Source organism: Phodopus roborovskii, unplaced genomic scaffold, assembly GCF_943737965.1.
Source record: "Phodopus roborovskii unplaced genomic scaffold, PHOROB, whole genome shotgun sequence".
NCBI lineage: Eukaryota > Metazoa > Chordata > Mammalia > Rodentia > Cricetidae > Phodopus > Phodopus roborovskii.
The window spans coordinates 12982115-13007236 of record NW_026126482.1 but is presented as its reverse complement, the minus strand read 5'-3'; the positions used below and the strand labels follow the sequence as shown (position 1 = coordinate 13007236).

General features: G+C 49.9%; 1 protein-coding gene across 1 annotated transcript in view; it reads right to left on the bottom strand.

Annotated features, from left to right (window-relative positions):
* Wnk2 (WNK lysine deficient protein kinase 2) overlaps nt 1-9380 on the bottom strand; it is a 102852-nt gene extending 93472 nt beyond the window's left edge. The window contains exons 1-2 of the mRNA XM_051194315.1: nt 9242-9380; nt 8021-8709 (exon numbers count right to left, since the gene is read on the bottom strand). Of these exons, the coding sequence (XP_051050272.1) occupies nt 8021-8707 (687 nt within the window). The 5' untranslated portion in view covers nt 8708-8709; nt 9242-9380. The remainder of the gene's footprint in view (nt 1-8020; nt 8710-9241) is intronic.
* Between the last annotated feature and the right edge of the window lie 15742 nt (nt 9381-25122).

The window sequence follows — 25122 nt, the reverse complement described above, 5'->3', positions numbered from 1 at the left end:
ATATGGACACCCGCTCAGGCAAGGTGTTGTGTCTATTTAGGCCTTTTAGCCTACTTTTTCCATTTTTATTAATTCTTTACATTCATTTACTTTTTTTTTTCGGTTTATTGAGACACAGTTTTTCTGGGTAGCCTTGACTGTCCTGCAACTCACTCTATAGAACAGGCTGGCCTTGAACTCACAGAGACCAGCCTCCCTCTGCCTCCTGAGTGCGCCACCAACACCTGGCTATTGTTCTTTTTTTAATCTGGTTATTTTCTTACTGCTGTGTTTTGGAAACTTCTTTGTGTGTTTTGGGCTCCTTTATCAAAGGTATTGGCCAATATTTTATTCCAGTCTGTGGCTGCTCTCTTCATCCTCTTTCACAGACAAGATTCCAATTTTAACAGAGCCCAGCTTATCAATTATTTGGCATGGGCTGTGTCTTAGATGCTGCATCTAAATTAAAAGGTCACTGCCAAAACCAAGGTCACCTGGATTTCTGCCTAGCTTCTGAGCATTTTAGACTCAGATGTGATCCTTTTTAGGCTAGTCTTCAGAAGGGCAAGTGCTCTGGGTCCTGTGTGGTTTATTGAAACGTGATGTGTTCTTTCTGTACCTTTTGTCTTGTTTTGTTTGTGTCCTTTCTGCAGAGCTGAGATGAACTCTAGCGCCTCACTCAGCAAGTACACTATGCTGAGCTGCAGCCCTGGGTTCGAAGGTCTACCTGCTCCAGCACCGTTTGCTGAAAAGCCTCTCACTACTCCATTAAAAGGGCTCCTTTATCAGAGCATCACCTTTCTTTGTGTGGGTCTTCTTCTAGGCTCTCTCTCCTGTTCTTTTGATCTGTCTACCTTCTCCCAATACCACACTATCCTGATTGCTTCTCTTTCATTATTTTCCACAGTTCTAATATATATTTGTTGTGTGAAGATGCATCGCTGTGATTGGTGTAACAAAAATTTTGAATGGCCAATAGCTAGGCAGGAGGTATAGGCAAGACTTCCAAGCAGAGAGAGGAACAGGGAAGAGTCACCTAAGTGCATGAATTATGTCAGTGAGCCTCCAACAAGACATGGAGGCAGCTGGACATACAGAATGAAAGAAAGTAAAACATAGATTAATAGAGGCAGGTTAATTTATAAGAGCTAGTGGAACAAGCCTAAGCTAAAGCCAGGCTTTCATAATTAATAATGTCTCCGTATCATTTGGAAGCTGGCTGGCAGGACAGAGAAAGACATGCTCCATATATTTAATGAACGCTAGCTTGGAAGGGGTAATCCAATAGTCTGGGAGCCAGGAACAAAACTGGAACTTCAAAACACTGGGAAGCAGGGAGTTTCCAGCCATCCCGCCTCTTCGGCAAAAGCCTTCAACCCTGGGATATCAGTGGCCAGATCCAGGTCCTGACTTGCCTTTTGAAACTCCAGCTGCTGTGCTTCATGCCCTGGCCCTTATCTGCAACTTGGATGATGAGGTTGGTACAACCCAGTGCCCCAGGCTCTGTTGCTCCCCCAACCCCCCCCCCAGGTGGGGACTGGGGCTCAGCCCTGCCAGGATCAACTCGATCCATCGTGACAGCTACAAACTGTTGTTTACTATGCAAGTGGGAAGAGGGCCACTGCAGGTCCATCCATATGATCTACAGGATGCAATTTCTGACAGACGGCCAGCATTATCCCCCTACCCCAAGGTAAAAACACTAAGGCTCTCTCAGTGGCAGGCCCCAAGCAGACAGCAAGCCCCCCCCCCATATACACACAGCACCTGTGGGTATAGGGCCAGAATCTTCGGTGTCATATCTTACCTGGCTGTGCACTCCCAAAGCCCCCTTTTCTACCACTGCTCGGTGCAGCGCTTACTGATGCCCTAGGATCCATCTCAGCTCTGCAGAGAGACAAGAGTTTCACCACGGCCTTTGGCCCAGGGTAGACCACAAAGGAGACCACACAGCCTGAATCTCCACTGGACCAGGTCAAGTTCTCCTCCATTACTACAGTAACCTGGGCCCTGTGCACTCACATTGGACACATTGCAGCCTCGGCTCAAAGCCAGGCCCAAGCCACAAGCCCTGAGAGACACCCACAGGGCACAGAAGAACCACAAGTAAGACTGAACTTTCTGGAAGGTGAGCAGCCAGCTCTGAACAGGCCAAACAGCCCAGCACTGCTCAGACTACGAACTCGTCTTAGATTCCTGGCTGGCGAAATGGAAGACACAAAAATGACAACAGAGGCCACAGTATACTTCCTTATTGTGACTTAGCACATGGAGCAAGGAAGCACTACCCCCTTCCTGTATGACTCGATGGACAGAACTTGCACCTGACCGGGGGGGGGGGGGGGGGGGGTGGGGGGGGGGGAGGCAGGCAAGGCTGGGGCGGAGCTCTAGGAACCTCCTTCTGGCCTGGCCTCCACTAGAGCTCAAGGCCTCATGCTCCTTGGCTACACATACCTGAACCTCCCAAAGGCGGGTTCTGCCAGCAAAACTCTGTGCTGTGTCCTGCTGGCCCATCCCTGCCATGCTCTCCACTCCCACCTTCTCCGCCTCCAATGTGTGCACTCTGTCTCCAACACAATCAAGACAGCACCAGAGCTGACCCTGCATCCCACCCTACTCTCCCGGGTGCTCCCCGCCACGCCACGTACTCTTGCCCTCTCCTCTGCTCAGAACACCCCAGACAAAAGTCCTGACCATGCCTCCAGGCTGCCCTTGAGGCCCACCCACCTGCCTGCCTCACCATCCACACAAGAGCTCCTCCATCCGTTCTGGCTCCAGCCTCAGGGCCTTCACACAGCTGTCCAGTCCAAATGATTCCCCTCTCTCTCCCACAAGTCTGCTAAGTCCCCACCACAGCATTCTCAGATCTGCAGATGTGTCTCTGTGTCTCCTGGGCGCATGAGCTAATCTGTCCGCTGGGGTCCTCCCAGGCCTGGAACCAGGAGTCAGGCTGAACAAAAGTCCATCTGACCAGTGAGCATGAGAGCCTACAATGTCAGCCAGATCCTTTAGGAACAGTGGCTCTCGACCTTTCTATGCTGTGGCCCTTTAATACAGTTCCTCACGTTGTAGTGACTCCAACCATAAAATTATATCATTGCTACTTCACAACTGTAATTTTGCTACTGATATGAATTGTAATGTAACTATCTGATGTGACCGGCCCAAGGAGGTCATGACCCATAGGTTGAGAACTAGACCATCATCTTCCCTTTTCTTGAGATTCTCTTCTGGGCGGCAACTCATCCACAGAGCCCTGCCCTACCTGGTACCCAGAAACACAGAGCTTCAAACCCTGCCTAGTCTTTGCACGGCCAAGTACTCAGGAGCCACCCTTGTCTCAGATGTCGCTCAACCCTGCAGTCACCTGCCTGACCGTCACTGACCGCGCCCAGGCTCTGTGACCGTTCTCAGTTCAGGACCCAGGCAGTCAATCACACGTCACCTTGAACTCCAGCCCTCAGTGCCCTCTCCCCAGTCCCCATATGGCCTGTCTGCTACCCCAGTAACTACCTTTAGGTGCGAGCGCTCAGCAAGTGCATGTAAGGAACATGCACACAGAACATGGACAGAGATATGGCTACCTTCACAGAAGGCTCCAGGCCAACGCCATGGGATATGGATCTAGCTGCCTCACAGGCACCTGGATAACCAGAGCTGGAAACACCAGCTCCAGGACAGCAGGTCAAACAAAAGGCATGTGCCATTTGACCCTCATGTGTGAGATGGTCCTCAGTGGGGACTGAGAAGAGAAACAGCCACTGTGTCTGAGTCACATGCCAATCTGATCTTAAATCAGACTCAGTTGGGCACCTCCAAAGGCCTGAGCCTCTGAAACCCCCCCTCAGGCTTATACTCATCTGTAGAAGCAGCTGCCTCTACAGGCGCCGGGCCTCCCCACACCACAGGAATGACAGCCTCAGCCTGGACTGTTACTCACCGTAGCTGACCACTTGGCTCACCACACACACACACCTCGTGATACCACTCAGGAGTGAGGCTAGGGGGAGAGGCCCAAGTGTGGGAGCCCACATCTCTACACCTGATGGAAAAGCCATACCCACAGGCCATTCAGAGCCCACATCTCTACACCTGATGGAAAAGCCATACCCACAGGCCCTTCAAGGCAGCCACCAACCTTTCCCATTAACCAAACCAAGACTGCGGTCAGCATGCATGAAGGAAGTAAGTTCAGCGCTAACACAGACCAGTTGTCAATTATAGCTCTTCAAACGAAATTAGGCACTCCAGGGGATTAAAAAACAAATCGGAGAGGAAGAAGGCCAGGTGACTGCAAGCCAAATCAGGCCACGCTGTCTCAAAGTGTCCTCTCCCTACAAGCACCCCTGTCTGCTGGGATTGTGGCTCGCTGCCTCCTGTCCCCACACCATGGGGCCAGGGATGAGAGCGGGTAGCAGCTAGGCCTCCTGTACAAGGTTATCACAGCATGATCCTGGGGCTCTCCCCACCCTGGGCCTGGGACTTCTGCCTCATCTAGATGCCATGAAGGCAGAGAGAACCCTTTGAAAAGTCTCAGGGGCTCCTGAGTTGTCTTCCAAGGCACACGGCACATAGGATGACCCTTTGGGTGACACCTGCTCCCAGCACTGGCAACTGAGGACATTGGTCATCTGGCTAGAGCATGAGGTGGGACCACACAGATCTTCTAGAAGTGCACTGTGGCCCATAACACAGGAGCAGGACCCACTTAGAGACTGGAGGACCCTGAGGCTGTCTCCTCCATGCTTAGCAAGCAAGGCTCAGGCAGGGCTGAGACTCACAGTCTCCGCCCCCACACTTCCTGCTTAGGACTCAAACAGTTCTGCTATGGGTGAGCCAGGCTTGCCGAGGACCAAGGACTGAGCACCTCCACCTCACGGATAGACCCACAACTGGCTCAGGGCCCCACCTGGGAGACTGTTCCCTCCCTGCAATAGCAGCACAAGGCAGAACTTCTGTAGCAGACAGAGCAGGGGACACTGAGTCCCCTGAATGCAGGGAGAAAGGATGAGCAAGGAGGGTTTGGGGCATGTTTTTGCTTTCTCTGTTGCCACTGTAAGGGGCTCTGCTAGCAGGAGCAAGAGTGCACTCAAAGGATAGACATGGGATGAAATGTTTGTTTTTCGATAGGGTTTCTCTGTAGCTTTGGAGCCTGTCCTAGAACTAGCTCTGTAGACCAGGCTGGTCTTGAACTCACAGAGATATGCCTGCCTCTGCCTCCCCAGTGCTGGGATTAAAGGCATATGCCACCACCAAGCAAGGGATGAAATATTTTTAAATGGCTCTCACCCCCAGTTTTAAAAAAACAAACAATTCAAACTCCAGCTGAGCACGTCTACAGTTGAGAAGGCCGGCCATCTTTCCGCCCTTGATGTGGAACAAGCACACACCGCTCTCCCTGTCACATCTCTCAACACGGTCACTAAAGGGAACCCAGTGTCCTCTAAGCTCCTCACAAGGCCTGTGACTGTGCTGGCTCCATCCCTTGGCACGGAAGCCTGGGAAGAGACTTCAAGCAGTTTACCACTGTGGAGGCCACTCTAGGCCACCACCAAGGGTGAGCAGAGGAAGCAGCCACTCAACAGGCACCTGAGTAAACAGACCAAAGCCCTCTGGGTGTCCAGAGAGGGTAGTGGAGGCTAACCTCCCTGGAGGAAAACAAAGGAAAACCAAGTCCTGGCAAACCCTCCCTTGACCATGCCACCCAGAATCCAGGAACCCTCCCCAACAGTTGCAAACACTGGAGACTTCAGAGGTTCAGGAAGAAAGCAGGACATGGTGGGTACAAAGCCAGGAAACTTACAGCCCATAACCTGCTGGGGTCCTCTGAATATGATGGGTGGGGATCCCATCCCCACCCAGGACAAGGACTCTGGGTCCCCTCTCCTGATCTGGGTATCTATAGAATCCCTGCTGCCCCACTATCTCCTCAGCCCACGATACCACACAGGGTGGGCTTATCCCATGGCCCAGTCAGGCTTCTGGCACCCTCCCAGATCCTGCAACATCCAGTCACATCCTGGCTGGTTTCAAGCAGTCACTCAATTGTCCCATCACCAATATGACTTGTGATGTGAAAGCTCACACCTGGAGAGCTCTACGATGGTTCAGAGCCCTGTCATGTGAACTTTCCCAGGGTTGGCCAGATAGAGGAAGGTAACCCCATATTGCAGCCTGAGCCAAACATAAACAGTACCTCTCACTGAAGGAGGTGTGAGGATACTTTCCCTGCCTACTGGGAGGAGGGGGTCCAGACTCCCCAAGCAAGGAACAACACTAAAACCCAGAAGCTACCCCATTTTTACCTAGATCCCTGGCCACAGGCCAGGTCCCACCCTCTGCTGTTCAGGCCACAAGGTCAGACTGACTTGTCTTGCCTTAAAGGGAAGGTGAATTAACAAGCGTCCTAGGCCTCTGCAACATCTCAGCCAGATAGGCAGGCTTGAACTACTGAAGTCTGTGTCACATCCAGCACCCCTGCTCTGTCCTCTACCTCAGTGACATTCCATAGTAGCAGCACCAGCAGGTGCTCAGAGAGCCACACTGGTCATCTGGCAGGAGCAGGAAAGTGGGGAGCCAAGAATCGTGCCATTCTCCAGAAGGGGGGATCATCTCCCCTCCCCGGTTCCTCTCCTCTGAGCCTCTTCAGGTAGCAGGGGCCCTAGGCACACTCCGGGATGCTGGGCCATAGTCCTTGCTCCCCACCATTCACACACAATCCGTACCATCAAGGCTGCCTCTCTGCAAGGTCTAGGACATGTCAGGCAAAAGATGGGCGTGATTCTCATAGGAACCATGAGGGAGAAACTCAACTCCTGCTGAAAGTCGCCAGAGGCCACCACTGACCCTGTCATGCAGCAGTATTTTCATAACAACCAAAGGGCAGTGAGGAGATCAGGCCTTTGAAGCTCCCTGTCTCAGAATGGCTGATGACAAGTCAACACCTCTGAAATGAGCCCAGCTTGTGCACACACGCAGAGCACCCTGCAGGTGCTGAGAACACGGCACCTGGATCCCATTTCTGGGCCAAAAGTGCAGGCATCCCGCAGTGGATGGCAGCCTGGCACACAGTTCACCCAGGCTGGCCCGGGATACATCAGCCCTGGAAGGCCAGCTAACTTTACAGGCCAGCAGGGTAGGCTTACACCTCCAGCCAGCACTCTCCCTGATGGCCCCTGCCTGACAGCTGCCCCTCCCTCCCAGAAAGGGAGGGCCTGTAAACACCCCTTGTGACAGGAGCTGCCTCCTCTTCCAAGACTGGCCCCAGAACGGCTAGGGTTGCGGTTTATATAATCTTCAGGGCCAGGGCTGACACAGCTAACGTGAGGGCAAGGTTATGAAAAATGCATGCTGAGCCTCTGCTTCCAAAATGAAAGGGGAAAAGAGACAGAACCAGAGGTAGAGATAGAAGGAAGCAGGCATTTTTCATGGTTTTCACTCACACATCTAAATTGTGAACAAACCAGGCTCTTGGAACACAAGGAGGATATTGACAGGGCTTCTAGGCCTTAGCCAGCAGGGCCCCAAGGGCCCACCAAGCATCACTCCTGAGTCAGAGGAAGCCCTTGCAGACATCTGCAGCTATCACACCTACATCTTACAGGGCACAGGAAGATGCTAATTTGAGGACAGCCGAGAGCTTCCACACCACCTAGAAAAGAGCCCAGGCACAGCCTTCTGTCTCCCTACCTTCAGTTTCTACTGAGTCAATAAAAGTGGGTTCTGAGGACCTACGAGGGGCAGGGGCTGACAGAACGAACCTCCATTGCCCACTCCAGTGCCTCTGTCACTGAGGGCACAATTGGGCATAGCACACAGCCAGCCTTGACCTCCAAGATGACAAGCCTCAACCTGTGCACAGGTCCAGCAACAGCACCAACAGGGTATCCGTACATACGGCATATGTCCTGCCGGTACCCACACGGAGGGTGACACATACCAGCCACCACCATCCCCAGAGCTGCCTAAAGCCCTGCGCAAGAGCAAGGACACACCCAAGGACGCATTTGCTGGCAGCCCACCTGTGGGCACAGGCCCTCACCTGCAGTTCACACCATGCCACCTCCACCCAGGTCTCCGTGTCCAGCCCCTTGTAGACCGTCTTGAAGGAGCCTCGGCCCAGCTCAATGTCGAACTTGAGGAAGCGGCCATCCAGGGAGGTGGCCACGGCCTTGAGGTCGTCCTCATCGTCCTCCTCCACCTCAGGCTCATCCTTGCGTGCGCGCCCGGGCTCAGGCTTCGCCTCGGTGGCTCCAGCGTCCTCCTGGGTTGGGGCTGGCGCCTCCTCCTGCCGTGGGCCGCGGTCGGGGACTGGCTCGGCTGCCGCTGCAGCTGCGACGATGGTGGGATCCGGGCTGGGCTCCTGCGTGGCAGCTCGCTCCGGACCGGGGTCCGAGGGGGCACCCGGAGAGTCGGATGGTGCAGCGGGCACGGCAGGCGCGGGCGCGGCGGGGCGGCCCCGGGCGCGCTCCGCGATGAGGCGGCGCGTCTTGCAGAGTAGAAGCACCCGGCGCTGCAGGGGCTGTGGGGGCTGCGAGCTCGGCGTCTCGGCTGCCTCCAGGCCCGGCGGCTCCTCCTGGTCCGACTCCACCACGCTGCGCCGCAGGAAGCGCTGGGGCCCGAGCCGCGCCGCCCTCGTCCGCGGCTCCGCCATGCCCGCCGACCCCGTGCCGCGCCCGGCCTCCATCAGCGCGCCGGGGGCGTCTCGGCGGCCGCCATCGTGGTCCATCTCTGCGGGCCAAGGACACACGGGCCCCGCGTGAGCGCCAGCCCCGCCGCACCTGCCTGGGCCGCGGGATGAGACAGCGCCGCCCCTGGGCCCGCGCCCTGCCCAGCCCGCCGCAGAAGTGGCCTGCCGGGCGGTCCCCCGCGGGCTCCGGGGAGAGGGACTGCAGACCGGACCCCAAGACGTGGATGGCAAAGGGATACCCTGCTCTTCTCAGCCCCGAGCCGCGAACACGGCCTGTCTCCAGCTATCCTGGGGACTCCAGGAGGGACGACCTGCTAGGTGTCCCTGCGGGCCCACGGGAGCTACAGAAGGGCTACCTACAGAGGCTGGAGAAAGGGGTCAAGGCCAGCCCGGGAGAGACCCTGCTAGGCTGCCCCGCGGGCGGCTGCAGAGGGGACAGGGAGGCCCGGAGCAGGGGGAAGCACCCGCTAAGAGCCGGCTCCACAAAGGACGCGGGCCCGGGGCGCGCGGGGAGGGGGCTGCGGCGGCGCAGCGCGCACACAAAGGCGGCGGGCGGGAGGGCTCGATACTCACAGGGCGAGCGGGCGCTGTCCATGCCCGCAGCCCGGGGACCCGGGCGAGCTAGGCGGGCGAGGCCGCGCTCCGGGGCCGGAGTCCGCTCTCAAGGCCGCGTTGCGCTGGGGCGGGGTCCTTGCTGGGGCGGGGGTCGCCAGGCCGCTCTGCTCTTGCGTGCTGCTCCCTCGGGCCGGGCCGCTGCGGGGCCGCGCTCCCGCGTGCTCCTGCCGGCTCCGCGCGCCTCCGCTCCCGCACCGGCTCCGACCAAGAGCGCGGGGAGGGCGGGGCTTCCGTTCGTCCCACCCTCCCCAAGACCAGAGCACGGGGCGGGGCCTGACACGCCCACCTGGCTGTGGCTGAGAGCCGCCACCTGCGGGATGCTCCCCCTTGGCCTCCACCTGCGGCTCTTGTCCCATGCAGGCGCCTGGCCCAGGAGATCTTTAGAAATTGTCCGCAGGACTGTGGGCCTTCAGGGGCCCTATTTCCCCTGGAGGTGACAGGCCACAGGCACCATGACTTAGAGCTTCGATCCCTGGAACATACGCCAGGACAGAACAGTCAGCCTCCAAGGTACCCTACGCTCAGGTGCCCAAACCTCTGCTAATATGGTCACAAAATTAGAGTGTCTTCCTGGCCTTTGTGTACTACCAGGATATGGGAGCACCTCAAGTATCACGGACGGAGATTGGTACCAGTAGCACTGTGTCCATTTTTTTCGATTAAGCAAACCCAGATCCCAAAAACAAAGGTCCTCTACCCTGACCAGAGTGGCTAACCAAACCTATAAAAAATGGATGGCTGGATGATGGATGGATGGATGGATAGATAGACAGACAGACAGATAGAGGAATAGAAAGGGCTTTTCTCTGTTCTAAATCTCAGAAATCCAGAAACCATCCCAAGATGCCTCAGATACAGACATGAAGGGGTTTCCAGAAACCCCTGACTTACTGGCTGGTTGCTACCTCTCCTGAGGAGTATGCTGCTTCTTTCTCAACCCTCTGAGCTACTCAAGAACAAGCTCCTTCCGTGGGCACCTCTAAACATGACTGTAGGGGCACAGAAGAATGAGCCCACACTAGCCACCCTTGAACCCACAACCCACCTTCTTCTAGCCCTGTGATTCACAGTCATTGGACCCACTTCACCTGAGGAAACCAATACAAAGGAAGACACCAGGATGTTCAGACCTCTGTCCTCACCCTGCTGGTGTGGTACCCTGTCAGAGATGCATGTTACAAATATGAAGGATGCTCCAAAGCTGCTGGCCCCAGAACCTTTGGCACCAATAACTCGTATGACATAAGGCAACACCAGCCTTCATGATTAGAAGGAAGCAAATGCTGACAGTACTGCTATCCAGTGGCACGATTTCCTGGGTCCTGCTTGGGGCTGGCAGTGCGTGTTGAAACCAGTTGAAAGTAACTTAGAAAGGCTGATGTTCAAATCTTAGCTGAGTTGGCTGGTGGCACACTGTCTCCCAAAATGGGAAATGCTGGGAGTACTTACACTATGAAAACTGAGAGCCATCTAAAGTCAGGACTCCACACATACACACATATACCCCAGAGAGCCACTGGTTAAATCCTGTGCTTGGCACTAGACTAGGCATTTGGCAGATGCCTGTTAATTTATATTATCTCATTTCTCATCTACCTTGGGAGTCAGGCATGAATACAAAGCCCACTCAAGCCAAGTGGAAGTAGAGCAGCAGGTGAAAGGTCTGCAGGTCTGAGTGTCCCTGGAGATGGAGATCCAAGCTTCACCTCCCAGGCTGGGGAAGAGGGTGAGGGAGGACCTTTGCATCTTCCCTGAGGAGTCTAAAGACCCCAGCATTGCCTCTCCTAACCTGAGCCTATAGAATGGACTGGCCAATTCCTCCTGGACTAGGTTTATCCAGCAAAGGCTCTCTGGGTCCTGGCCTATGTATAGAAGGCAAATGCAAGGACTGTATAAGGGAAATTATGGTAGAAGGAGCTCAGCACATGCCAGGGTCAATGCTCACTAGTCTGCCTGTCTCCTGCTTCCAACAGAACACAGTGAAAGCCTGTGGCAGACATCTGCTGCGTAACTAGTGATGAAAGCAACCAGCTACTTACAACATACAGGAGAAGCATGGTGGTGCATGCCTATATCCCCAGCACTCAGAAGGCAGAGGCAGGAAGATCGCTGCAAGTTTGAGGCTAGCCTGGGCTACACAGACAGATGTTGGCCATACCTACAGCTGCTGCCCCCACATACTCATAGGTGTGCATGAAGAATTATGACCCTACCCACAAATGTAGCACACAATCCTGGCTGAGATTGATCAGGGAGATCCTGTGTCTAACTCCTGGGAGTGTCTACACAACCCTGCTTATATACCTCCTATGATGAAGAACTCACTCCCTATGCCAGCCCTTGGTCTTCAGAGTCCATAGCTATGAAACTATGGGAGAGCCACTGATCTCTTTGCTAAGAATCTCAGACTGGCATCACTAACAGACCCAAGAATTCCAACACATGAATTCAAGGGGTCCCTTGTATAGAATTTAGAAGCCAGAGACTCTCTTTGTGCCCTTACTCAGGTCACTAGACATTCCCAAGTCTCTGACTCCCTGATCTTCTAAGCACTTCCCACTGCATTGCTGGGTTTCCTAAGGCTCACAAGCCAAGGCCATGAGGACACGATGCAAAAGCATCAACCTGGGACCCGAGATACAGCATCTGCTTTCAGTTCTCAATAGAACTGTATCCAAGGTTCCCTCCACTTGGAGATGAAGATGCAGAGGCTGATACCAGGCAGTATTCCATCTTTAGTCACTGCTCAAGACCCAGTAGCGAGTCCTCTCTGTAATTATCACCTAAGCCTCCTCAGCCCTCACCGACTCAGTGCCTAAGAGCCCTCCATGTGACAAGAGTCCCCACAGTCAGGCACCTGAAGATACATCTGCTCCATGCAGAGAACATGCGGTTTGCTCACCCATGGATGAGTGCAGGGGTCATGCCCTGCAGTGTCAGCAGACAGTAAGTGCTCAACAAACTTTGAAGAGGGAATGGGTGTAGGAGAACAGGGCAATCCTGCTGCCCCTTTCACGCCAGAGCACATGAAGCCTTAGTTAGAAAGAGGAGTTGATATTGCTGGTAGGAAGCTGATCCCCAGGTACTGCTGTCTGGGTGGGTCTCACCTTGCAGATGTAACAGTCTGTCTAGAATTCAGGTCTAGCACAGCCAATTCTCATCACTAAGTCTTCCCTGGGCCCCCCTCAGAGGACGCCCTGGTAGTTGCAGCAGATGGGAAGAGACATTTCTGGAGAACAGATCCCAGAGAGGCAGGGCATGTGGCCAGGGGGTCACAGGAAATCTCCCCGAGACCCAAGGAGGGATGAGGCAGGACAAGGAAGAGCCAACATTGAGTGTCCTAAGACGGGTGCAGGTACAGGCCTGAGCTTCAGTCCTGGGAGACGATATCAGGGGCAATGCCAAGCCATGGTGTCGTTCAGCCCTGCATGTCACTTTCTGTGATAGACATTCTTCCTAGGAAGAGCCTTGGGACAGGAGCTGGATGGCACAGGGTGACCTAACATTTCTGGAGTGGCCTTTCCATGCTACAGGAAGGACTGAGGAATCATGCATCCACCCTTAGAATTCTCTGATCCTTGGACTGAGGATGTAGCTCGGCTGGTAGAATGCTCACCCAACAGGAAACAAAGAGGTGATGGCTCATTTAGTATTCCGCAGTGGGCAGCGCCACTCCTGGGCCAGTAGTCCTGGGTTGTATAAGAAAGCAGGCTGAGTAAGCAGGAAGTGCTCCTCTGTGACATCTGCTTACATTCCTACCTCCAGGTTCCTACCTTGAGCTCTTGCCTTGTCTTCCCTCAATGTTGGACTATAACAATGTAAGCCAAATAAACCGATTCTCCCCTGACAGCTGTAGAAAGCAAACCAGTATTGCATTGACCAGGTGTGGTGATACATAGACATAATCCTAGCACTCAGGAGATGGAGGGACAGGCCATCAGAAGCTCAAGGCTATCCTTAACTAGCATAGCAAATGGAGAGCAGCCTGGGCTAGATGAGACTCTTCAAAACCCCAAAAAGAAACTGAGACAAAGAAAAATCAAGTTCTAGGATAAGATACATAAACCCAGAAAAGGGCCTCGAGTCTTCTGAGTAAATACTGATTACATGGTAGAGCTCTCTTTGTGATCCTGGGGGCAAGTGAATTTCAGGTGGCAGTTCTGGGAAGGCAGATGATACTGTTTAAAATGTAACTGCTAGGCATGGGGTGGAGCTCAGTGGTAGAATGCTTTGTTAATAAGCACAGGGACTTGGGCTTGCCCTCTAGCACTGCAAAAATAAACAATGAAGTGCATTGAGCATGCTGAGAACGAAGCAGAAAAAGAATCCCATTCACAGTGGCCCCAAAGAAATAAAATACCTAGAAATAAACCCAACCAAGGAGGTGAAAGATGTCTATAATGAAAGCTTTAAAACATTGAAAATGACTGTATTGTATAGAGACATCTACAGAGCCAACATGATCCTCATCAAGGTTCCAATGACATTCTTTCTTCATAGAAGTAGAAGAAACAATCTTAAAGTTCATATAGAAGCACACACACAATCCAAGCAATCCTACACAAAAATAATAATAGTGGGGATATCATCAGACTTGATTTCAAACCACCCTATGGAGCCAGAGTAACAGAAAGGAAGGAAAGAAGGAAGGAAGGAAGGAAGGAAGGAAGGAAGGAAGAGCATACTGATGACATAAAGCCAGACATCAGACCAATGGGACAGAATACAGGACCAAGAAACAAACCCTCACAGCCACAGTCAGGCAATCATGTATAAAGTTATCAAAGGCATGCACTAGAGAGAGAAACAGTCTCTTCAACAAATGATGCTGGAAAAACTGGATAGCCACCTGGAAAAGAATAAAGCTAGTTCATTCATGCTGCATAAAAAAACAAAAACAAAAACAAAAAACTCAAAATGGATTGAAGACCTTTCTCTGAGATGTGAAATTCTGAAACTACTACTGGAAAGACTATGAAAAGCACTTCCCGATACAAGCATGAGCCAAGCATGATACATGCCTATCTATAATCCCAGCATTCCAGAGGCTGAGGCAGAAGACCTATGTCTGAGCCTGGAGGAAAGAGTGAGCCCAGAAGAGAGGAAGTTCTAGGTGTACTGTAGTGGAAAGGATGTGAACCTGGCTTGGACTGGTTCTTGTGGCTAGGGCAACCCTTGGGTGGAGCCAGTCACTGAGGCTAGAGAGCATTCTAGAACAGGGACTTATTTTTCTTTCTTCAAATGTAATCTAAAAAGAAAACCGAAGGGTTGGGGTAGAGTATTTGTCTACTATGCACAGGTCTGACCCCCACGGCATGGACTGGGTGTAGTTGTGCACATCTGGAATCCCAGCCTACAGGAGGATCAGTAGTTCAAGGTCATCCTCTACTACATAATGAGTTGGAGGCCATCTAGGCTGCTGAAGACCCTGCTATCCACACCCCCCAAAAAAATAAATATCATGGGAGCTGGGAACATATCTCAGTGGTTAAAAGCATTTGTTCTTCTTGCAGAGGACCCAAGTTCAGTTCCCAGCACTTACTGTAACTCCAGTTCTAGGGAACCTGATGCCCTCTTATGGATCTCTGTGGGCCGCAGGTGTTCAGGCAGAAGACCCACACATCAAATAAATAAATCTAAAAAAAAAAAATCCCCTTAACACAGCAATTTTTAAGATTTATTTATTTATTATATATATAGTGTTCTGCCTGCATGCATGTCTATACCCCAGAAGAGGACACCAGATCTCATTATAGATGGTAACACATTATTTTTTTAAAGTAATAGTATTATTCGGGGGGGGGGGGTGAAGGGGAGAGGAGAAGGTTAGGGGTGCCTGAGAAGAAGAGTGGGAGAGAGTGTTGGGAGTCCTAGGGGAGTTGGAAGGGGCTTTAGGGTACATATGATCAAGCTGCATTGTTTACATATATGAAATTGTAAAGACATAAAAGATTCTATTAAGAAAATAGCATCATTGACACACATTTAGTACATATGCATACATGCAGGCAAATGCACATATAAAATAAGCAAAAGTAAATACATAAATAATTTTACAATAGCATTACTGAGATATTCAGATACTATAAAGTCTATTCGTGCTTATACTTCGGTAGCTTTTAGTACATTTACACTATGGTGTAGCCATCACCACTGATTCCAGAAAAATATCACTCACTGCACGCAAAGAAGCCACAGGCTGTTAGTAGTACCCTGTCCTATGCTGCCCCCATTCCTCATCGACCTCAGCAAAGGCTGTCTCAAGGGGCTTCTCCACTCTGGGTACTTTAAATGGAATCACAGCCCTTGGCTTCTTGTCTTCCTTCACTGAGCATAGTCATCAGACTCACAGTGCTCCTCATGGGCACCGCCTTCCTTCCTGCTAGAAAAACATCCGGGGTGGCATTATCTAGGAACACGCAGTGTGTGTGGAAGAGGCTCACGAGCCAGAGCACATGTCCTTCTCTCCTTCCACCCTGGTAACCCTTCCAAAGATGGAGTGCGGTTGTCAGAATTGGTGGCAGCATTTCTACCCACTGAGCCACCTCAATGGCCCTCTATTGATTTCCTTAAAAGCTTATTATGTTTGTGTGTTCATGAACATGTGTGCACCCACCACGGCACGCACGCGAGGGTCAGGGAACCATTTATGGAAGGCACTTCTCTTCTTCCACTATATGAGTCCCAGAGATGGAACTCGGGTCCCCAGGGTTGTTCCACAAGTGTCTACCGAGCCATCTCACCAGCTTCTTGTGTTAATTTTTCAAATTCAAAGTAAGTGTTTCTGATATTTTTAATATATGCATGTATGTCCATATGGGAGCATATACACTTGAGTGAGTGTGCTCTCAGAGGTCAAAAGAGGATGTCAGATCCCCTGGAGCTGGCAAGCAACCCCACAAGGATGCTGGGAAGGTCAATGAGACACCTCTCCAGCCCTTGTCTAGACTTTTTATAGAAAATAAAGTAAAATTGTTGGGGGTACTGGGGGGTGAAGCACAATGCTAGACTATCAGCATGCATGAAGTTCTGATCTCCATTCCCAGCACTTCCCAAAATAAAATGCCATTTAAGTTGCGCACAGTGTCACTAACCAAAGTGACTCCCACTGCACAGGCTCCGGTGGCCACACTCTAGCTACAGACAGCTTGTCCCCATGGGAGATGCTCAGCAAGTGCCTATCAAACAAGCAAATGTAATTAATTTATTTAATTTAAGCTGATGGGACACACATTAGATTTAGAATTGTACAGGCCCCACCCCCACAGCCCAGAATGAAAGGCCTTAGCCCCTAAATGACATGGAATGAGCAAATGTATGAGGTTCCTACATGCAGCCCCGCCGAAGGGGCACCTGAAGTGTGGTAGGTAACACGGCCCATCCTCCACTTACTGTTCCCAGGATGCACCGAGGCAGCTTCTTTTCCCAGGAACTGAATCAGAGATCTTGAGCACAGGGGAGTATGGAGAATCCAGTAAGCCTTCCTGCAGGGAATGAACGGTTACCACAAATACAGCCAAACTCCCCGGGCACTCAGACATACCAGATGACCTTGTTTTGGTTTAGTTTTTTGTTTGTTTGTTTGTTTGTTTTGTTTTTTTGTTTGTTTGTTTGTTTTGTTTTGTTTTGCCTCAGGAAATCCCTCATGTCACCCTAAAGGTCACTTAGAGATGACACAGTATAAAGAAGGAGCAAGGCATTGAATAGGTACCCATGTACGAAGCACACCACCCAGCAGGTGTGTACCTGGATGTGAGGGCTGAGGGCTTGCCACACCACTCTGAAGCTGCCACTGGGCCATCCCCAAACCTCTGAGAGAGGCCATTAGCTCCCTGGAGGCGTTAGTTTTGGTGCTCTGTCCTGTAGACAGGCAGATGAACCATGACCCTCCTTCAGTCCCACCCTGCCCCTGCTCACTGCCCTTGAGAGCAAAGCATTGATTTTGTGTAAGTTTCCCTTGTCCCTTATGCCTTAAGCAGACCTAGCTTGTCATGTGGCCTCTGTCTTGTCCCACTGCCCTTAAATGGAGGCAGCCGTGCAGACTGGCACAGGCTTTCTGGAAAACAGTTTATAGCCGGGGCAGCGGTCCATCCGAACACAGCTCTTACCGTTTAAGTCAGTAATTCCTTTTGCAGAATTTCCTCCAATGGACTGGCCAGTGATGCACAGTGATGTATGAAGGTATTCACTGGAAGATTATTTATAATTAGCACTAGAAGTCGCCAGGATGCTAACAACTAGAAAATGGTTAAGGAAGCTACATTATTTCTACACAATCAAGTATGTCCAAGCCACACATCTGTGGAGTTTTGCGATGCAAGAGAAACCAAGACGTGACCAGTGTGGGATGGGGAGCTAGGAGGGATTACAACAGGGCACTGCCCACCAATGCTTCCGATCACTGCAGCATTCCACACTTTGAACCGAAGCAGCACTAGTCTGTGTCTTAAGAAGGATTTGGCGTCTCACTGGATGGGAGATTAAGTAGGAAGGTCTGCAACCAGCAGCAGATGCACATAAGCCTGGAGTAAAGGTTCATGGGTCACCTCCCACAGGCCATGATTCTGAATATATTCATTAATTTCTCTGAACTTCTGTTTTCTCATTAATCAACAGGACAGTTGAGGTACCTGCCTTACAGAGTTGTGAGTGATCCTACCCCAACCTCCTGGAATTCTGAGCAGCTCGAAAAGGAGGGGCTGGCTGGGGGTGAGGGGTGTGTGGCTCTGTTGCTAAGTGCTTACCTTGCAAGCAGAAGGACCTTAGTTCAACTCCCCAGCAGCCCCATAAAATGCCTGACATGGTGGTTTATTATACCAGTGCTGGGAGGTGGAGAGAGAAGGATCCCTGGAACTCACTGGCCACACAGTCAGCTTCAGGCCAGTGAGAGACCCTTCCTAAAGAGGTAGGCAGGGTTTCTTCAGTGTTGTATCTCTGATCTCCACATGTGCAAACACACACGTGTGCACTCATCTGCAGCCCCCTACACACAAAATAAAAAATAATGTTTTTTTGTTTGTTTGTTTGTTTACTGCTATTGAGAAGGCATCCCATGTGATGGGGACAGCATGGAGGGCCACTGTAGCAGCTTTCTTTGGGGCACCAACCAGCTCTTGTTATTCTTACGAATGCTCAGGCTTATATTCGCTCTTGTTTTAATGTTTCTCTTTATCTACATTTTGCCTCAGGGCTTTTTGTCTTTCTTCCATTCTGTGTATCTTACTTTCCTGTTTCCTCCATGTCTAACTTGCTGGGGTGCTGGTGGCTGCTTGGCTTCTGGCCTAAGCGTCTCCCTCTCTTTCGTCCTCATTCTTTCTGTCCCATCTTGTTCTCTTCCAAGCCTAGCTTCCTCCTCCTACGTCCTCTCTCTGCCAGTCAGCCAGCCTCACCTACCCCCTCCTGCCTAGCTGTCATTCAGCTTTTCATTAGACCAATCAGGTGCCTTAAGCAGGCAAGGTAAAACAGCAACACACCTTTACACAATTAAACAAATGCAGCATAAACAAATGTAACGTGCATTTACAGAGTTAAAGTAATATTCCACAACAGGCCATGCTTACTGAGTTGACCTCATTTGTGTCTGATCAAACTCTACCTTGGCCAAGACATACTGGTTCTCTTCTTGTTGGCCAGGTCTACTCACAAAGGATTAGTCACCAATTCAGAAGAGCTATCCAGTGTACCAGGGACAAACCTTTATCTCCCTGTTTCTAGAAGATGTGGAGGTCCACGGGGACTCAATGGTAGATGTGGTCATCACAAAACTAGCAGAGTATATGTCAATGCAGACAATGCCAGGCAGCAGCTAGTCTTGGCACCTTTTAGACTGTTGGAAGCCACGGGAGTTGCAGCAGGTGACAACTAGTGTTCACATGTCAGCACACCAGAAGAATGATTCTCTGATGGAAGAAGATCCCATCCAGGCAAAGCCTGTGGGACCAATGCTGGAAACTGTTGCTCCTGTCTGTAATTTCACATGTGCAAAGCAGGTTTGGTGTCCCCCTGACACCTGCACTGTGGTGTGTAATTCCATAAGATATGTATTGTAATGTCATGATTGCATCTCAATCTGATGGGCACATATATCCATGGATGGTCAGGAAGATGAATTCTTATTACTGTGTAATTTTGATGTACAGAAAATACACTAGGATATGTTTCATAACAAGATCTATTGTCCCACGAGGACTGTGAGATACTTAAGAGCCTGCTTTGTTCCTTTCACTCAAACTAACAGAAGAAAACAACAATCTCCCCCAGTCTAAGACAAGCTACACACAATTAGCTCATTTTCATATCACACCAAGTTCAAACTAGACTGAATGTTTCTGTAAATGGATCATAAGTTAAAAACTTTACTGGTCTGCACAAGGTCAGAGTTACAGATGTCTAACCAAGGTTATCAACACAAAGCAACCTAAAAAATCATGCCAATTCTTCGCTTGCCCAGTCTGACTGATAAAGTCCTGTGTCACACAGCATGTCTCACCGAGCACTGTGCCCCCGACCTCTGGTCACAGTCTTACACCAGAGACCTCGAAACCTTGCGTTGCCATGGTAAATGGTTCTGTCCTTATCATTTGCCCAAGGATTGGGCTATGACCAGTGAGATGTAACTCTTGTAACTTTTTTTCTTATTACCACAAGCCTCCTATAAAAAGTGTGTTTAATCTAGGTGAACAAAGAAACAAGGGAAAATTGAAATAACAAAGGCGAACTAGAAAGAATTATAACTTAGAAGAAAATAAAAGGACAGAAAAATAAAGAACATGACACGTACAGCATGTGTGTGAATTTATTTCACACCCCCTCAGACAGACAAACCTTCAGTTCAGTTCTATTATGCTGTGGAACTTTTCTTTGAACCTTGGGAGCTGGTCTTTCAGGCTACCAATACTAGATGGCTCTGACAAGGTCTGTTAATCCTACTGGACAAGAATAAGACTCCTGTTACAAGTTTTAAGCCAGATTTGAACCAACTTTATTAAAATCTGGCCAGAATGATGGACACTGGCCAGGTCCATTCCCAGAATCCCCAGAGAATGGTCACAAATTACATTAGTATGGTGCTTATAAAGGTAAAGCCCACTAGGCTATATATTTCCTGCCTTTGTCCAATCAGGGACAAGCATACATTCTGACATACTTCCTGCCTAAGTACCTCCCTCCATGTAATCAAACACATCCTGTGCAGCTGGGGCAACCAATCTTGTTTACAGAAGTGAAAACGTGTGACTTGTTATCTTACATGAACAACAGCCCCCAACTGTTATGAGTAGGTTTTTCCAGCAGCCTGGACAGCGCTGCACCAGTCCCAAATAACACACAGAGAGACACTGTATTAGATATAAAGCTGTTGGACTGTTACTAGTTTCTTATCAGCTAGCTCTGTCTTAATTATTAACCCACTTCTATTAATCTAAGTACTTCCATGTAGTCTTATCTTACCGGAGAGAGAGGCTGGCGTTCTCTCTCCGTACTCTATCTTGGATCTCCTCCCTACTACTTCCTCTCTCCTCCTTGTCTCCTAGTCTCGCCTATCTTGCTTTCCTATTGGCCAACAGTGCTTTATTCATTAACCAATAAGAGAGACATATTTACAGAATGACATCTCCCATCATCCAACATTGCAGGAAGTTACCTGTCCTTGGGCAAGTGGGGCTTACAGGTTAAAGGCATTTTTGTTTTATGGATCTCTTAAGCACAGTAACTAAAACTTAGCATATAACTTTAGCCATGGTCCAGATTGGCCTAAAACTACCTGTGTAGCTGAGGAAGATCTTGAATTCTTGATCCTTCTGCTTTCATCTCTCAAATGCTATATGATGGGTATGTGCTACCCCCATTTACCCTGTTCATTTGCCCAGGGATCAAACTCAGAACTTCTCATGTGCTAATAAAACATTCTATGGAGTGAATCACATCCTCCACCCCATTTGCCTAGTTTTTAATTTATCATTTATTTTATTAGTATTTGCCTGCATGTATGCCTGTACATCACAAGTATTCAGTGCCCCTGTAGGCTAGAGAAGATGGGTTCCTTAGAACTGGAGTTACAAACGGTTGTGCATTGCCATGTGGGTGTCAGGTCCTCTGGAAGAGCAGCCAGTGTTCTTAACTGCGAAGCCATTTCCTCTATCCTCCCACTGAATCCTTTAGAAAAAGACAACTTTTTATATTTTCATTGTCTCCTAATCTGGGGCTCCAAGGTCTTATCTGGGCAGCATCTCTCCTGCCTCAGGCAAAGGATGCCTAGCAAGTGATCAGTCATATGGCCCATTCATTTACTTTTGTGAGCTGTGGGTCATGTGCATAGGAGACCTATTGGTGTCCAACAAGGACCTCATGTTCACACATCTTTAGCTTAGTATGCTGGTTGCTTCCAAAGACAGGCATAGGCATTCAGACTGAGCCTGCTGGAAAAACACCAGAAGCCAGGCAAACTGCACACATGCTAAGTGGAAAAACCCCTCTGGTTCCTTAAGGAGGAGGGTGCAACCCTTCGAGGCTGACAGGGGACTTTAGACAGCCCAGGGCCCTGCTGGATGCAAATTGGAAAGTTGGGATGAAGGATCCCTGCTGGCACAGGTCTGAGTCAGCCTCATAGCTCTTGTCTGTAGCACTGGGCAAAACTGCCCTGGAGAGTAAACATGGGCTATGCTTAGAGGACCAAAGTTATGTGTTAAGTTTTAGTTACTGTACTTAAGAGATCCATAAATAAAAATGCCTCTAACCTGTAAGCCCCACTTGACAAAGAACAGGTAACTTCTTGCAATGTTGGGGGGCTGTTGTTCATGTAAGATAAAAGTCACACGTTTTCACTTCTGTAAACAAGGTTGGTTGCCCCAACTGCATAGGATGTGCTTGATCACATGGAAGGAGGCGCATAGGCAGGAAGTATGTCAGGATGTTTGCTTGCTCCTGATTGGACAAAGGCAGGAAATACATAGCCTAGTGGGTTTTACCTTTATAAGCACCAGACTAATGTAATTTGAGGCCATTCTCTGGGAATTCCTGGTATGGGCTTGGCCAGTGTCCATCATCCTAGCCAGTGTTTGATGAAGCTTGCTTCAAATTTGGGCTCAAAACTTGTGATGGTGGTCTTATTCTCACTCAGTGGGATAAACGCTGTCTCAGAGAGATAGAGAGGATGTAGAGAGAGAATTGACTGGATATGAAAGGCTCCTAAATGTGGATGCACAACTTCAATCATGAATAGAAAGTTTTGCACTAAAACTTTAGCGGTTTCTCCATGGTGCTATGTTGTAACTGCAGCATTGTGCAGAACGAGGACACACTGGGAGACTTCTCTGGGAGATGCCCAGCCTTTGCTGGGAGTGGGGAGAGGCAGAAGTCACCCGTGAATGTTGAAAGTCACAAATGCACCTGGCCTTCAAGGTTCCCGTCATTTAAACGTGTGTTCTGGAATCTGTGTATCTGGGCCCAGTGGAGTATTCCACTCCAAATCTTCCCCTGCCTCATCTTGCCCTGGGGCCTCATCTTGTTCTTTGAGTTCTATGTGTGGGGCTTTTATGGTCTCCATAGCTCACTTCCCATGCTCTGCTCCATTTTCAATGGCTGTAACAAAATACCCAAGTTGGGGTATTTTAAAAAGAAGTATACTTGCCTCATAGCTTTGGAGGCAGGGATATCAGAGGGCATGCCATTCACAGGTGCTGGCCTTGCTGTGTCATAACATGTGGCAAGACTAAGCAAGCTAGCAAAAGACATGAGCACTTTTCTAACAAAGCCACACCCTTAGCAACCCAGTCTCCATTAATCCCTGAGTGATTAAACCTCATGTAAACCAGAGCCCACAGGACCCATTCCATCCTGAAGGCCCATTCTTCCTGCTGCACTGGAGACTAAGCTTCCAGCTCACAGACTTTGGGGACAAGTGTTAACTTTGGTGTCTGGGCATCGAGGTCCCCAGCGTTTGACTACTGGGGTGGGGCCAACACATTACCCTCAGGCAGCCTTGCCCCACCCATCTGGGAATCTCTACTGGAGTGTGTGTGTGGGGGGGTGTCCAATGACCCAGAGGGAACTTACAGGTGTGGGGGAGGGACTGGTTCTAGAAAGGGGCTTTTTTCATTATGAGCTCATTGCCCTGAGGCCAGAGTAGGGTGTGCTCTCTCCCAACCAAAATGCAGAGTGATAGGATCCAACTCCTCCCTCCTAGCATGCATATCAGGGAGAATTCACACAGGTGCTCTGCTACTTAACCCGGAGGTCTCAGTCAAATTCCAGATCTTAGTGGGTGTTCTTATAATATCCAGCAGGTCCTGACCAGTACTGTCTGGCCCAGGGCAGTCCAGATCTGGTCCCTGGGCTGACCTAAAGTTCCACAAAACCCACATGAAGTAGACCTGCATTCTAGATGTCACAACAAAGCCCAATTATGTCACAACCCATCACCATTCAGGTCACATGCTGGCACCCAGGAAGCAGACAAAAGCTTAGGGCATGGCTCTGGGCCAGGCTCTATAGGTCACCTAGCTCCTTGGGCCTCACAGGTTAGGGAACTAAGCTCTGACAAGCCAGGGCTGTTCCAGGATGGCTCTCAGTGTAGGGCAGGGTTCCTGAAACAGCAGTCCTGCAGCTTGTTAGCATCCAGGTACACCTGGCCCACCCCTGGAGACCTGGCATCACCCTTATGCACATGCTCAGTACCCTGGTCTGCTGTGTGGTCTCTGTGCACATACACTACACCGCTCCCTTTAAAAAGGGAACCCATCTGCTCTCCTCTTCTCCTCCTCCTCCTTCCTCTTCCTTTTCTACTCCATCTCTCTCTCTGTGTGTCTCTGTCTCTCTCTCTCTCGTTCCTCTCTCTCTTTCTTTTTTCCAATAAAACTCCCCACATGAGCTCTGTCTGCATGGTGTGTCTTGTCTCTTACCCACTGCCTGGGACCTCTTGGCTCCTACCCACCAAAGGCCCCCTCATGACACAGCACCCCTAACAAGATTCTGTACTGTTAGCCACAGTATTGATGTTTTGTTTCCATTTTCCTCGACTTTCATTTAGAAGAGTTTCAAACCCACAAGAAAAGTTGCAGGTGGGGGAGAGATGGTCCAGTGCTTAAGAGAGTGCATTGTTACTGTTTCCCAGAAGTCACTCAGGTTGCTCAACTCTGCAACTCCAGCCCCAGGGGATCCAATGCCCTTTGACCTTTGTAAACACCCACACATATCACACACACACACACACACACACACACACACAGTAATAATAATAATAATAATAATAATAACTTACAATAATTGTTGTAGAATATTACTTTAACTAGGCAAAGTTGTATTACATTTGCTTATGTTGCTTTTGTTTAACTATGTAAAGATGTGCTACATTTGTTTATGCTACATTTGTTTAACTATGAAAAGATATGTTGCTTCGACTACCTAAGGGACTACCTAAGGTACCTGATTTGTCTAATAAAAAACAGCTAGGCAGTAGTGGAATAGGCTGGGCTGGTGGACAGGGAGAGTAAGTAGGAGGAGGAATCTAGGCTCAGAAGGAGACATGCTAGGGAGACACCAGGGGCCAGTCAGACAGATAAAAACAGAGGAAACAGGAAAGCATAACATACAGAATGAAAGGTAAAAAGTCCTAAGGTAAAAACATAGATGAAAAGAAACATGTTAAATTAAGTTATAAGAGATAGTGGGGCAAGCATAAGATAAAGCTGATCATTCATAACTAATAACAAATCTCCATGTCATGATTTGGAAGCTGATTGGTGGGTCAAGAGAAAGCCTGCTAAAAATAATAATAATAATAATAAAAAGATATTACAAGATATTTGGCCCTTTTGCTTTCTTTTTCCAAGTTACTCTATATC